The 13606-nt window shown below is 41.9% G+C and overlaps 2 protein-coding genes across 6 annotated transcripts in view; one reads left to right on the top strand and one right to left on the bottom strand.

Annotated features, from left to right (window-relative positions):
- The window catches only part of ift80 (intraflagellar transport 80 homolog (Chlamydomonas)), a 44098-nt gene that overhangs the window by 8391 nt on the left and 22101 nt on the right, over nucleotides 1–13606 (bottom strand). For all 5 annotated transcript variants that reach the window (XM_067594886.1, XM_067594887.1, XM_067594888.1 and 2 more), the window contains exons 9-15: nucleotides 5939–6118; nucleotides 4511–4629; nucleotides 3561–3635; nucleotides 2819–2982; nucleotides 2669–2733; nucleotides 810–945; nucleotides 440–587 (exon numbers count right to left, since the gene is read on the bottom strand). In XM_067594886.1, the coding sequence (XP_067450987.1) occupies nucleotides 440–587; nucleotides 810–945; nucleotides 2669–2733; nucleotides 2819–2982; nucleotides 3561–3635; nucleotides 4511–4629; nucleotides 5939–6118 (887 nt within the window). The remainder of the gene's footprint in view (nucleotides 1–439; nucleotides 588–809; nucleotides 946–2668; nucleotides 2734–2818; nucleotides 2983–3560; nucleotides 3636–4510; nucleotides 4630–5938; nucleotides 6119–13606) is intronic.
- The window catches only part of LOC137186186 (caspase a-like), a 198079-nt gene continuing 184578 nt past the window's right edge, over nucleotides 106–13606 (top strand). Inside the window, exon 1 of the mRNA XM_067594897.1 lies at nucleotides 106–116. The gene's annotated coding sequence lies outside the window, so the exon portion shown is untranslated. The remainder of the gene's footprint in view (nucleotides 117–13606) is intronic.

Genomic DNA, 13606 nt, shown 5'->3' with positions numbered 1-13606 from the left:
ACCAAATATTCAGAATAGTGTAGCGGAGGCATGCAAAAGTATTCCAAGATTGTATAGGCAGTGCAGGCACTTTGCCTTAGCACCTCCTGTACTGGCCTGTGCTGGAGGACTTTTGGGCAGGAAGTATTGTACAGTCTGACAGCTGCTGGCAAAAAAAGAGTGCCTAAATCGCTATGTGTTGTACCTTGGGGAATGAGCTAGAAGGTGCAAAAAAGCTATTTCTATCTGTCTCCTTAGCTCTTATTTACATCTTTTCCTTCTACTTTTCTTCCATGACTGCTTTAAGATAACAACAAACAAAAAAAAGTCAGGTAACTCTGGTCCTGACATTTGTACTCCTTGCTACTAACTTGACCAGTTGCTTTAGTCATAGTAACTCTGGTGAAAGTATCATCTTCTTATAAAATGTCAGGATAAAAGTGAGAGCAAAGAGGTATACCTGCCATCCTTTATGTACAATGTTTTTGGCAGCAGTTCCTTGTCAGTGAAGACAGCACTAGGGTAGTACCACACTGTGAACTGGTTGTCTTGGATACCACAGAGGATGTTAGCAGCATCATTCCATGCCATACTGTGAATCATGCTACCTACAGGAAAAAACACACATACAACAATCATGTTCATTTGACGTTAACTACACTGCAATTTTTACTTACAAAATAATTCAATTCTAATAAATCCGTTTGGATGAATGTAACAAACAAATCAAATGTGTTTAATTGCAAAAGAAAATAGTTTTTAAAATGTGCATTAAAAAGAGAGACTTCACTCCGCATCTTGCCATGTGAATTCCCTCCTCCTTGTCTCACCCATTTTGCAGATTTTGGGTTCTCGCCCCAGATGACGCACAGAGGTCAAGTAAAGGTCACGGTTCTTGTCTATCAGGGCAATCTTCCTTTCAGTGGATGGCCCACACTGGTCCAGAGCTATCTCCACCACCTCCAGCTACATATGAATACAGACACACATACAAGCACAAAGGTAAGAGGGACCAGAGGAGTGAATGATGGAAGGAACACAAAAGATCAGGAAAAGAAAGAAAAAGAGGGAGAGCGGTTTGTACCATGACCCAACAGCCTTTTTGTGTGTGTGTGTGTATGTGTGTATGTGTGTGCGAACCTGTGTGTGACTGTGTGTTTTTGGCGAGAGCCAGCTGGCTTTGGTGCAGTGTCTTGGAGCTGTGGAGTACTGGCAGACAAAGCCATGCTGACAAACAGTAACTACTGCTACCTCCACTTCTTTTCCTTCTCTTCTAATTCTTTCCTTCTTTTTGTCTCTCTCCCTCTTAGTTTGACTCCAAAGCCCTTCCCCCATTCTCTTCCTGTGTCTTTATTGTCTCTCACCATTCTGAATATATATAAGTATCTTTTTAGCACAGACACTCATTCTGAAAAGATTGTTACCCTCAACTAAGCTTATTTGGAAATAACTTTCCCTGTTCACAGGCTATAGAATAGGATCCTCACTACATGGTGATCTATGTAGAAGGCATAGAAATGATGTAAATACAATATTTTGTGGAAAATGTGTGCAAGATTAGACTGTTAATTCTTTCTAATGTAGCAATGTGGATGCATAAAATAACAAAACATACTTGGACAAACCACACAAATATGAGATATGCTGTATAATTTAATACAGCTTTTTTTTTTTCAAACAATGTGCTTAACTTCTTTTTTAAGAGAAAAGGCTTTGAGCGTGAGGAGTAACAAATGAATTTGGCAGAGTATGATGAGTTTGGCAAATCTTGCTGTCGGGGGTTGGGACCCCCACAAGAGGTCGCTGGATTAATCTAAGGCCAGATATATACTTGCTTTTAACTACGCATGTGCATGATGGCAGCCTGCGTCTGTTCATACAAAATACTGTAATTAGCCAGTAGTTATGCTTAATAACTAAGTATGCTAACACACTTTTATGCTATGTTTCCGAAAAGACAAAAATAAATAAATACATTTTGTTCATTTCAATGGGATCAGTGTGATCAGTGGATTCACTATTAGAGACAAAGTACTTTAGTGCAGTGCTTTTTGTTCCAAACTTAATAAAAGTTAAATTTTAAGTTCAATGTTGGGGAACTTTGATACAAGAATTTACACTGTTGTCTTGACAGTGCTGGCTTTTAAGGGATCTGAAGAATTGAGGAAACATATAGCCATCATATTAGGTTTGTCACACAATCTAAAAGTTGTCACTATTTTAAGGTCCAAGCACCACGTACTTGCGAGGAACCACAAACTAATTTTGATATGACACTTCCTGATGTTACCAGGCACTTCCTAGTGCTCCATGAACACGACTTTGGCATGCTGAAAATACTCCACAGCTTGACAGGCCTGCCATGCCCAGTTGAGGTTGCTAAGCAACTGTATGACTGGACAACTGATGTTTATGGGACAGAGTTATCAAAACGTTAATCACGCTGAGGTCAGCAAACTTAATGAACTAGTAAGAATGATCAAGGTGCTAATTTTCCCGTGACAATTGTGACAAAACAGAGGAGAGTGAGGAAGATATCCAGGAGACTCCTGTGTTACTGTGCTGAGTATCATTGCTGTTTGCTAAAAGTGGTACAAAATTACAACTTAAAAAAACTACAGACTGAAAAAATACTTTCAGAACTAGCATCTACCACCTCACTACTCTATAAGGGCAAAGGATTACTCACCTTGTGAGTCAAGGGCTTCCCATCGCCAAGAGCTTTCCCAGTGAGGGCGTCAAAGAGAAGGATGACTGGTGAGGAAGAAGGAAAAGTGAACATAGTTAAGGCACAGTTCATCCTATTTATAAATTATATTAGTGACAGTGGTTCCCTCACCTTTTTCATCACTCTTATCTCGAATGGCAATGGTGTCGTTGCTGAGCGAGACACCCTGGGCGTTGAGGATGTCAGCTCTCATACCAGGGAATTTGGGGGAGGATATCAGTCGACCTTCATAGGAGAACGTATACAACCCTGCTCCATCCACTAGCAGAAAATGTCTGGGTGGGAGAGACAACGGGAGGGAAGAGGATACAGTGGATGAGGGCAGTATAAAAGTAAATGTATGATTTTATATATGGGTGCATGTGGTAGCATGGAGAGGGGAGGAGGGGAGCAAGGGGAGACAGAGATACAGATGAAAAGTTATGCAGTAACAGTTACTTAAACAGTTAGTCAATCAGCTGACACCAGCATGTAGTTTAAATATGTATTGCACATTAACACAGCATAGACTTACTCAGCAAGAGTCATCATGCTCAACTGAGATTACAGAATGGCAAGTAATCTATTTAGCTCTATGATGAGTGTCAGGGACACTGCACTGGAGTATTGCACAAGAGCTACTCCTTATTAATCTAATTTCCCCCAGTGGTTACACTCTCAGCCTTATTGTATGACAGAGCTGGCTAAGCTAGAGCACGGTCACTGTGTGTATATCTATATGTGTGTGTGCTTGGCTTGGCTACTTGATGAATGGTAAGTGCGGAGTAATGAAGCATTAGAGGACCTGATAGATGATCTATAACAGTCTGTTCTCTCGCTCTTGTTGCACTGCTCCTGTAATGAAGAGACTCACTTCTCTGCTTGCAGGATGAGGCTGACTGTTCCCTCTTTCAGGTCAAAGATAAGGGGAGTATTCCAGTTTCTTGAGCTGACACAAATAAACACAAACACACAGACACACACATAACAAAATTTGTGAAAATTCAGACATCTAATACAGAAGTGCCACATCTGGCACAAACGCCATAGAAACAACACCAAGAAAAGACAGATTAAGAGTTATGAAAGAAGTTAAAATAACATAAAGGGAATACCAATATGAAGGAGTGGAGAGAAATCTACAGACTGTGATATTTTCTGATTATTTCTTTCTCATTTTATTAATTAAGTGTTAAATTTTCTGGAATTCTTTATCTCCTCACACGATAGTCTTCAAGTTGTTTCAAGGCCTTCTCCTCACTGCCAGGATTTAATTCTGGTGGAGATGCTGAATTAATTTACTGTATTTTCATTTAAATTTTTCCTAAAAATAGTCAAATGTAAAAATATTTAGTCTAACAAATACCAGACAGGGTCTTCAAATCCACCATATTTTATCGATCATTAAAATTCCCAGAGTCAATACTGAGTACGTGACCTTGGTGTTCTTAATGGTATCTATGGCCCTGATGATGGACAGAGATACAGTAAAAAGAAGCCCTTTTCACACAGGACTAGAATTACCAAGTTCTTTATATTTGTGAGGTTGTCTTTACTCTTAATCCTGCCAGTTTTTCCGTGTTTTTTCATTCTTTGACAGAGTCTTGTGTGCAAATTCATTAGGCTTATCTAACAACTCAGCCATTATATTTCAGTTGGTTCCAGAGAATGTCTTTAGGATTTGTGAAATATTTAGTTTTAATTTGTAAGAAAACAAAAACAAGCATGCACAAAACCTTGATGTGATTCTGAAAGTTTAATTCCAGTGAGAATAAGGGAAGAGAGGACCAGAGGAGACAAACAAGGGAGAAGCCGGCTACTGACTTGTAGACGTAGCACTGCAGGGAGGTGGCCACCACTAGGTGACCGTACGCAAGAGAGGCTTTGATGACTCGATCTCTGAACTCCAACACGTCCACTGCATCGTTCATCACATTCCTCACCTGAGAAAAAAATACAAAAGGGAGGGACACAAAAAGATGCGTGCAGTGAAAAAGAAAAAAACAAGAATATGGGTGAATCCTCAGAGGTTACAAAACAGGCATAAACTTTATACTACTGAGCAAACACTTTACATTTAAACTTGCAAACAACAAACTGGAGACACTAGCTTCACTAACAGAGGGGCGCACAAAGTCACGTACACACTAGAGAGTTTTTTTCTTAATATACACAGGAAACAGTCTACAGTATGTCCAAGTATACGCAGGGCAACTGTGGTCAGAGAAAGCAGTTTTTACTGTTTAGAGTGTGTGCGTGCACTGGTTTGGTGTTCATTTTTTCACCTGCATAGATAAATACTTCCCTTGCAGCTCTCTCTATGAATGAATGAAAGGGTCTTTTCCAGCACCAGGTGAAAGGTGGGGTTATTTTTACAGCTTTACAAATCTTCCTCCTCTGCCCCCTCCAGCAAGCCAAATTTACATGCAACACAACCAAGAATAAAAAACATTTGACCGCAAGGTGGTAAATTTAGCTGGCTGATTCACAAACCACTGGCAGATGTGCACTTTTAAAAAGGACTGTGAGGAGGAGAGGGGGAGGAGGGAGACAGAAAAGCGCCTGCGAGGCTCAAAATAAATGGCTGATGACCCGCGTTTGTTTGGTTTACATAAACTGCACTTGGTAAAGATGTCTACAAGCTAATGAGTGTACATGCGTGTTGGCACACATGCATGTGCGTGACCCTGTTTCTGTAGGTGTATCGTGTGTATTCCTGTCTGAAAGTATACAAGTGTGTGTGTATATGTACATTTGGGTGTGTTAACCGCATGTAAACGCTACCTTGTGGTTAGCTTGAGTTTAAACAGCAGAGAATGGTGGAGCAAGGGAGGCAGCTAGACAGGCTGGTCATTGTCATTGCAAGACTGCCTGGCACACTGGGAGGGTCTTACTATAATATATGGCCACAAGTAGCCAGGGCCTGGGAAGCATTTGCTTCTCTACATAGCATGTTCACTTCACCTCTTCACAGTCTGCCTATGGCATCTCGGTATTTTTATAATTCTATCTTTATGCTGACATAATTGAGCTTGGCCCTGTTAATATTTGCCTGCCGAAAATATATTATTTTTCTTCTCAAAAACACCCTTAAAGACGTCTTTTAACATGTAAAACAATATCTCTTATGATGGACCAGCAATCCAGGCGAGACACAAGCTTGATTCTTTTGCATATGCATATAACTGAGCGTTGAAAAGGAACAGAAACATGATTTTGAATGTGTGTGTGTGTGTGTGGCTCTTTCTCTACCTGCATGGTTCTCCTCTTGGTAAGGGTGATCACAAAGTTCTTCCACTCCCAGTGCTGCTCCACCACATGGGCAAAGATGACATGCCCGTTGCCGCAGGCCCCGGCCAGCTGGGTGCCGTCTGCAGACCAGGCCAAGCTGAACACACTGCCTGTGTTGGGCTTCTCCAACGCATAGGACCACTGGAGGGAGGGGAAGAGGGGGGAGAGAGAAAGAGAACACTATGGTTAATGGCTACAGATATATTATCTACAATCTTAAACAATTACCTTGGGGGCGGCTTAGAAACTAGAAACAATTAGAAGTTTAGAGAAGCGTGAAAGTCAAGAGTCGCGTATGAGTGAGTGCATATACGTGTGCGCACATAATGTAAACTCTGGTAGAAAGACAGGGGCCCAGTCAGTCAGTCACTGAGCTGTGATGAACTGTGAGACACTGAAGGAGTGCTCGGCCCTGCCAAGTCCAGCACTCACGCTCGTAAACATACACTCTGCTATCCTCATCTATTACATACATGGGGGGCAGGGGTATACGGAGAAAATAGGGAGGGTTTATATATGAGCCCCCAAACTGAAACCAAAAGCTGATTAACAAGACCTCTCTCTTATTTTTTTGTAAGAAAAGGTTTTGAAAGAGGCAGAGCCTGTGAGAGAGAGGGGGAGAAAGACAGAGAGGCAAAGAGAGGCTAACAGACACAAAGTAATAGAGGAGTTTTCCCTTGGTCCGCTGCATTGGTGCTGCATCAGCCAAAGTCTGCACTGTTGATGACAGTCAGTGATGGCAAAAGACACAACTGAGAGATATGTGGCTCTTTACAGTATCTAAGACAAGAGCGCCTCTCTCATCTTTCCCTGAGGTATCCCTTTTCTCTACTTAATCCCTTTTTTTGCTCTCTTTCCAGTACTTTTTCCTTCTCTCGCTATTGTTTTTCCACGCTCGTGTCCCTGAAGTCTTCTGTGGAGTATCACAATAATCTGGTGTTTTGATTCACCGTGATTCAGTTGAGACAGTCTGGATCCACCAGTAGTTAAAAGTTTTCCGATTTGTTTTTTTTTTTTTTTTCCAGGAACCAAGCAAAAGCTACGTTAACAGTACCATAGTTAGGTACATTGAAAAAGTTTACATCTCATCCAGATAACATTTTTTGTGTCTTGCTGTGCACACCTGGGATCTTTCTGTCAAAACTAATGTTGATTTTCTCACAATACCCTGATACTCCCTTCTACAACCACAGTCAACCTTCCTCGTCCCCCCCCCCCGCCCCCCCCAGTCCTTCCTGATGCCTTGGGCACAAATGGCTGGCTGATCTGAGCTGCTTTCTTAGCTGTGATCTGCCACACAAATATATGCATTCACACCGTCAACTGCTTATGAAGAGAGAAAAGCACTAATGTTAGCCTAGTGCAGCCTGCGATGGAGAGACAAGTGTGGTGCAGCAGGCCAAGTGCTGCGGTGAAGCTCGGAGAAAAGGCCTCAGTGTGTTCGCTGCCTAATACGCATGCAGCTGCGGGATGTGAGGTGTGGCGTTATTTCCTCTTCGTTGCCTTTGACAGGGCTAAAGGTAACAGTCGGCAGGCAACAGGTTTGCTACAGGCTACTGCTTTGATCTCTTTCCCTCTCCTGCTCTGTCTGTCTCCCTCATACACACGTCTCTCAGCTGGTTTTAGTCAGCACCCTCCCAGTAGTTAATGTCATATCAGGTCCCAAAAATAGTCGCGGGACAAAAAAAATAAGACCTGTACCACCATGTGGACAAAAGATAATTTGTTAAACTTCAATTAAATGCATTTTAATTTCTTTTCCCTCCCTCTGCAGCTCCAGCCCTCTTCACTCATAAATCCTGTAACAGAAATTAGGCTTTCTTTATAGATGTATATATTCTTTATACATGTTTTCTCCTCCCTTCCAAACATGAGTGGAGATGTGCTTGTAAAGGCTCTACAGTCTGAGCCAGCGTTTACAATAATGAGAGATCTCATCTATTCTTCAGCTAACATCTTGAGATGGCCCGCTCTGTGTTAAAGCACCCAAGAGGGAAAGGAGAGGGGAGGGATAGATAGATGGAGGGTCAGAGATGCAGCTGAATGTATACACCAGATTGTAATGAAGCAGGACATATGATATCGGCCCAAGGAGCACTGCTGGATTCATGCTTACCTAATGCTTTTAACACATTGAGCCATTTGACTCCTTCTAGAGCCAGCCGGCAAGCCAGCAAGTGAGAATGTGTGTGTGTGTGTGTGTGTGGAGGGGGGGGGGTGTCTTTGTGTGTACAGTACTCGTGTGTGTGTGTGTGTGTACGTGTCTGTGTCTGCGCAGAGCATGTGTGTGTGGCAGAAAGTATAGATGAGTTGAAGTAAGTGTAAATACAGTATGGGTGAGAATAACAGATATAAAAGACAATAAGATAACAACACATCTGAGTAATGAATGGGTGTGTGCATGGGGGGGGGGGGGGGGGGGGGGCAAATATGAATTCACATTTCCCTCTTGTGACTGCCCAATGTCTGTTTTGAAGGTGTGTATGTGCATGTGTGTGTAAAAGAGGTGAAAATCCTCTGGCTTGTCAGAGTTGTCAGGCAGTGTCTGACTATGGGACACAGGGGTTTTCCTATTGCTATCCAGAGAGGGGCGGGGAGGGCTAGCAGAGGAGAAACCTGGGACACAAAACCTTTTCCAGAGCAGTATTCAGCTACAAGATCTCTGCATGTCTTCCTCCTTGATCTGCCTTTCTTTCATTTATTCCCTCTCGCCCGACTGGTGAAGGGTTTAGATGTTCTGACAGCTGGCTGCCCAACCAGAAACTGGTCAGGAGAAAAACTGCCTCTGGGAGTTCTTCACTAAAAAAGAAGGACAACAGGGCATGTCCACTGGAAGGCAAATAAATTGGAAAATGCTCTTTACTATACATGTTTTACAGCCATCATCTGGTAAGTGTGAGACAGACACAGCCTAGTTACTCTGCTTTGTTTACTTGCATCAGACTCTCCATAAATAATCATTCATCACTCACAATTTGAAATTGCATTGAGGCCGTCAATCAAATAACTATTTTATTCTTGCAATATTGTCTGACAACTTATACACGTATAAATACAGATCAATAACAGCACCTGTATGGTGTGATCGACTATATTGTAATTCAAAATGAGCAGTCAGAGATTTGGAGAAAAGCAAAAACAACAACAAAGCAAGACTGACATTTTCAGATGTTGGAAATAAGGTGAGGGTAGTAAGCAAGGCATAAAAGGGGTAAGGATGGACTATCAAGAGGATAAGAAAGAGGAGGAGATGGGGAAAGTAGAGGGCAGCAGGAAGAAGTGAATGACTCAGTGGCAGTAGATTTGGCAACTGGTTTTATTGGAGCCAAAAAGGTTGGAACAAAAAAATTACTGGAGAAGGCTGGAAGGACAATCAAAATTAGTGCAGAGAAATATTATACAGCATGAAGAAAGAGCAAGTCGACATGCAGAAAGAGTGCATAAAGGCTGAAATGAAGATCTAGGGAGGCCAAGTGGGATGTGGAAGGTGGGTCCAGACCATCATCTACTAAAGTCCACTCTCTGGTCACTGAACCCTGTGTGTCCATAATGGGCAGCTTTGTGGCCAGAGAGAAGGTGACAGACATGACGTGTAGTTCTCAGCTGAGTTGAGGGGGAGAGAGGGGGAGACCCCTCAAACTCACAATGAGCTTATACACGAAGACTACGTATATATATAGCAGCAAGGCATGGCTGCGCGTGTATGTCTAGGTGCAAACTTCAATGCACACAGAAACACACATGCCCACACACATACAGATGTACTTGTGTCAAATACATGGCAGGGGATCAAGTCTGGTAGTCTACACTTGTGATGATCTCTCTGAGCACCAAGCAAAACACCCACACATGCATCCTGTGTGTGTTGACATGTGTGTGTTAATGTGACTCAGACGCACAGACGTTAGTTGCATGTAGGTGACAAACCCCGGAGTGCTGAACTGGTCAAATGATACTGTGGGATGTTGTAGTACTGCACAGAAAAATGTGATAATGCTGGATAATTCTGAAGACAACGGCACACTCGCAAAGACACACATGCACACACAAAGAAACACAGCTAGTGAAATGTACGAATGTAGAGCCTCTTTAAGGAGCGTGCTCGCCCTCTCACTGCTCCCTTCCTCCTCCTCACTCTATGCATTTCTCAACATATGTTTACCATTAAGACTGGCAGGTGTTATGGGCCTGCCCCTTCTCTCTATTGTTGCCCTGCAGCCACAGCCAACATGGGGAGGCCTGCAAAAAGGTTACGTTAAAAAAAAAAAAAGTTAGCTTAAAGGCAAGGACGTTCTTGTTCTGAGAACCCCAAAAATTAGAACCCAAACTTGTTACTAAAGGCAAACGCTACCTCTAACTTGCTATGTGCTCCTCTCTACAGAGGCACTACTTTCTCTGCCTAGTTATTTTTCTTAATATTTTTAGTATTTAGTATTTTATTACCCCACAGTTAAAGTGATTCTCCACCCATAACTTTAAGCTTGAAAGGTGGCTGTTGAAAGTTAACAGTCGTATCCATTTCCACAGAATATTGCCTGGGTTCAGCTTGAATTATGTTGATTATGGTTACGATTCCAATGGCAACAGGTTTTTACAGCAGAAAGAAAGGAAATTAAAACGGCAAGCAGCGAGGAACTGGCCCTCGCACCTCGCTCATCAGATGGAGTGGCAGCTGTGGGATTGCTACTGGAGGTCGGCTGACAGGGCTCTGAATTTTAAGGATTATCAGACACTGTGTGAATGGGTAAAATATTTCCTATGTGTAGTACGTGGTGCTGAAGATGAGATATTGGAAATTGTGTATACATTTCATGAACTATGTGTCATTTAGGCTTCACTTCCTGTTCCCCGTAAGCAACACTACATAAGAGAAATATTAATGCAGCAATAGATTTACCAGAGGGCAACTGACATGGATATATATTTTCATGAATATCGGACATTGCATGTAGGAGATAACTATCACTTCCTGTGTCCACTATGTGGCACTAGAGAACACCCACTAACTACACGTCAAGTTGCTGTGTATCATGTGTAGACCACACCATGTGAATTTCATGTAAATCAGATGGTGTTTGTCACATAGGGCTGACTTCCTGTTGCCAGTAGGTGGTGCTACACACGTGGGTCATTAGCGCAATACATTTAGTGGAGGTCGCCTGACATGCATATGCATTCATGAATATTGGACACTGCACAAAGGAGTTAAATATAACTTCCTGTGTCCACTATGTGGCACTACAGAACACCCACTACTTATAAGTCATGTTGCTGTATATCGTGTAGACCACACCTTGTGTATTTCATGTAAATCAGATGATGTTTGTCATATAAGGCTGACTTCCTGTTGTCAGTAGGTGGCGCTATGACTATGACTCAATACTGGCAAAATTGACTGGCTCGCCACATCAAGGCCGCTCCATGACACCTCAAAGGCTTCGCAATTTAGCATCACAAAGGTCTTTAGATGTCAGCGAACAAATTTGAAGTCCCTCTGGTTAATTCTCTAGGATGAGTTCATTAACGTACAATGCCTGTAAATGGCTTCAAACTGCGCAAAAATTGTGCAGTAAATTTAAAATGGCTCAATTCCTGTTAGGGTATGGCTCCAAGAGATTTTTTTTTAAGTCTAGACATGGTACATCTGCCTACCAAATTTCGTACATCAAATACGTACGTCAAATTAGGTGGGGGCTTTGACTCTGAAATTTTGTAGGGGGCGCTATTGAGCCATTTTGCCACACCCGAGCCCAAGACCCATATCAGATATCACATTTCGCCAATTCTGATGCATGTGAAAAGTTTTGTGAGTATTTGAGCACCTCTAGCACCTCAAAAATGCTAAAAGTAATTAGGGGGCCCTATATAGCCGACGTCCCACGCTCAAGCCCAATTGCAATATCAAATGGAAATATTTAATAGTTTGAACATGGGTGCAAAGTTTCGTGAGTTTTTGTGCATCCTAAAGTCCTCAAACAAGTTCGTAAAATGAAAACTTACGCACAAAATCCAAAATGGCTGATTTCCTGTCCTGTATATATTATATCCAGAATGATGAGAGCAATCATCCCACCAAATTTCATGAAAATCAAAGCAACTTTATCCCAACATGGCCCTGTGTTTGAAAAATTTGTACCTTGCATGGTGAGCTATTTCTGTTTTTCATGAGTGACCACTGACAGCAGCTATTACATCAGTTACATCAAAGCTGTGTATTAAGCCATTTTTTAGGCAAAATATGAGGTTTTGGAAGATACTGAATTGCTATGAAAACGCTATGAAGGACAAAGCTTCAAGCTTACTGGGGGTGAGCATTTGATACTAAAAACACTGATTTTGAGTGGAGTATAACTATAACTAACTCTATCAAACACTTTTATTCAATCTTACTTTAGAGCGGGTTATACGCAAGACTTGCCTGGTGTATGAAATACTGACTGAAACAACACAAGCAGAAGGTAACTTAAATAAAAAAGCACTACAGGAAAAAGGAGGAAACAGACAGATCAAATGAGGAGCAGGAAAAATATTAGAGACAACGTCAAAGGAGCAAATGAAAGTGTTTATCTGTACCCTTGGTTTACCCCTTCCCCCTCTCTGTATCTGCACTACCTGAATCAGTGCTTTGGTCTACATGACTCCGTCTGAGGGGGTGGGGGTGGGGGTGGGTAGGGGTGGAGCTCAGGCCAGGGAAAGGGTTAATGACACATGTCTGGGCTAATGGCTCCCAGTGGAGCTATCTGCTGATTCAGCCCCATTACTTCACAAGCATTAAATATGTCTGCCCTGACCGCTCTCTGCTCCCCCCAGCCCCCAATGCAAGTCAACAACATGCTAATAAGAAGGGGGGCATGAGATTTCCAGGCTTTCTATGCTTTTCTAGCCCTTCATCTCTGACACTCCTGTCACACTGAAACAAGCATCCAAGAAAAACATTTAACTGTCATTAGTGTTAATGGGTCAACCTGCGTCTCTGACCCTGCTAAAAACTTGCTTTTTATGAAGGTCCAACAATGTTGGACTTTGGTATAAAAAGATGAACATAATGTAAATTTATTGTAGTACTTTCCCATTCAAGTGAATAGGAAAGTGGTCTAAGACTTTTGGACCCCACTGTATATAGCACTGTATAGAGTATATATTCCACCAAATTCTGCTCCTCTCAATTGCAACATTTGACCATGATTATTGTTAATTTTACGACTTACACATGATAAAGTGACACAAATTTGTCTACAATAATACCCAAAGCTTTAATTTCAAGTGTAAAAACAACATTGTGTCATCCACTTTTAATGATATGGAAACATGACAATTATGTTTAGCAGCAACCCAGTATTTATCTGTGACCAACAATGTGGTATGAATGGTCAAAACTGGGTTGAACATGAACAGATTCCACAAATGCTGACTTTCTTCAACAAAAGAGAACAAATGAAAAAGAGTGCCTGCGCTGCGAATGATCACTCTTTCTGTCTAAATGGAACTACTGACAAATAAAGCTGCAGATATCTGGCAAAATGTAGATTTTTTTTAGACAAAGTATTTAAATCTTTTTCCGATACCGTTCAGCCCTATTTTTGACCATCTATACGTGACTTTGATCTGCCACCGTTTAATCACACAACA

This window comes from Thunnus thynnus, chromosome 7 (assembly GCF_963924715.1).
Source record: "Thunnus thynnus chromosome 7, fThuThy2.1, whole genome shotgun sequence".
NCBI lineage: Eukaryota > Metazoa > Chordata > Actinopteri > Scombriformes > Scombridae > Thunnus > Thunnus thynnus.
This window is presented reverse-complemented; position numbering and strand designations above follow the sequence as displayed.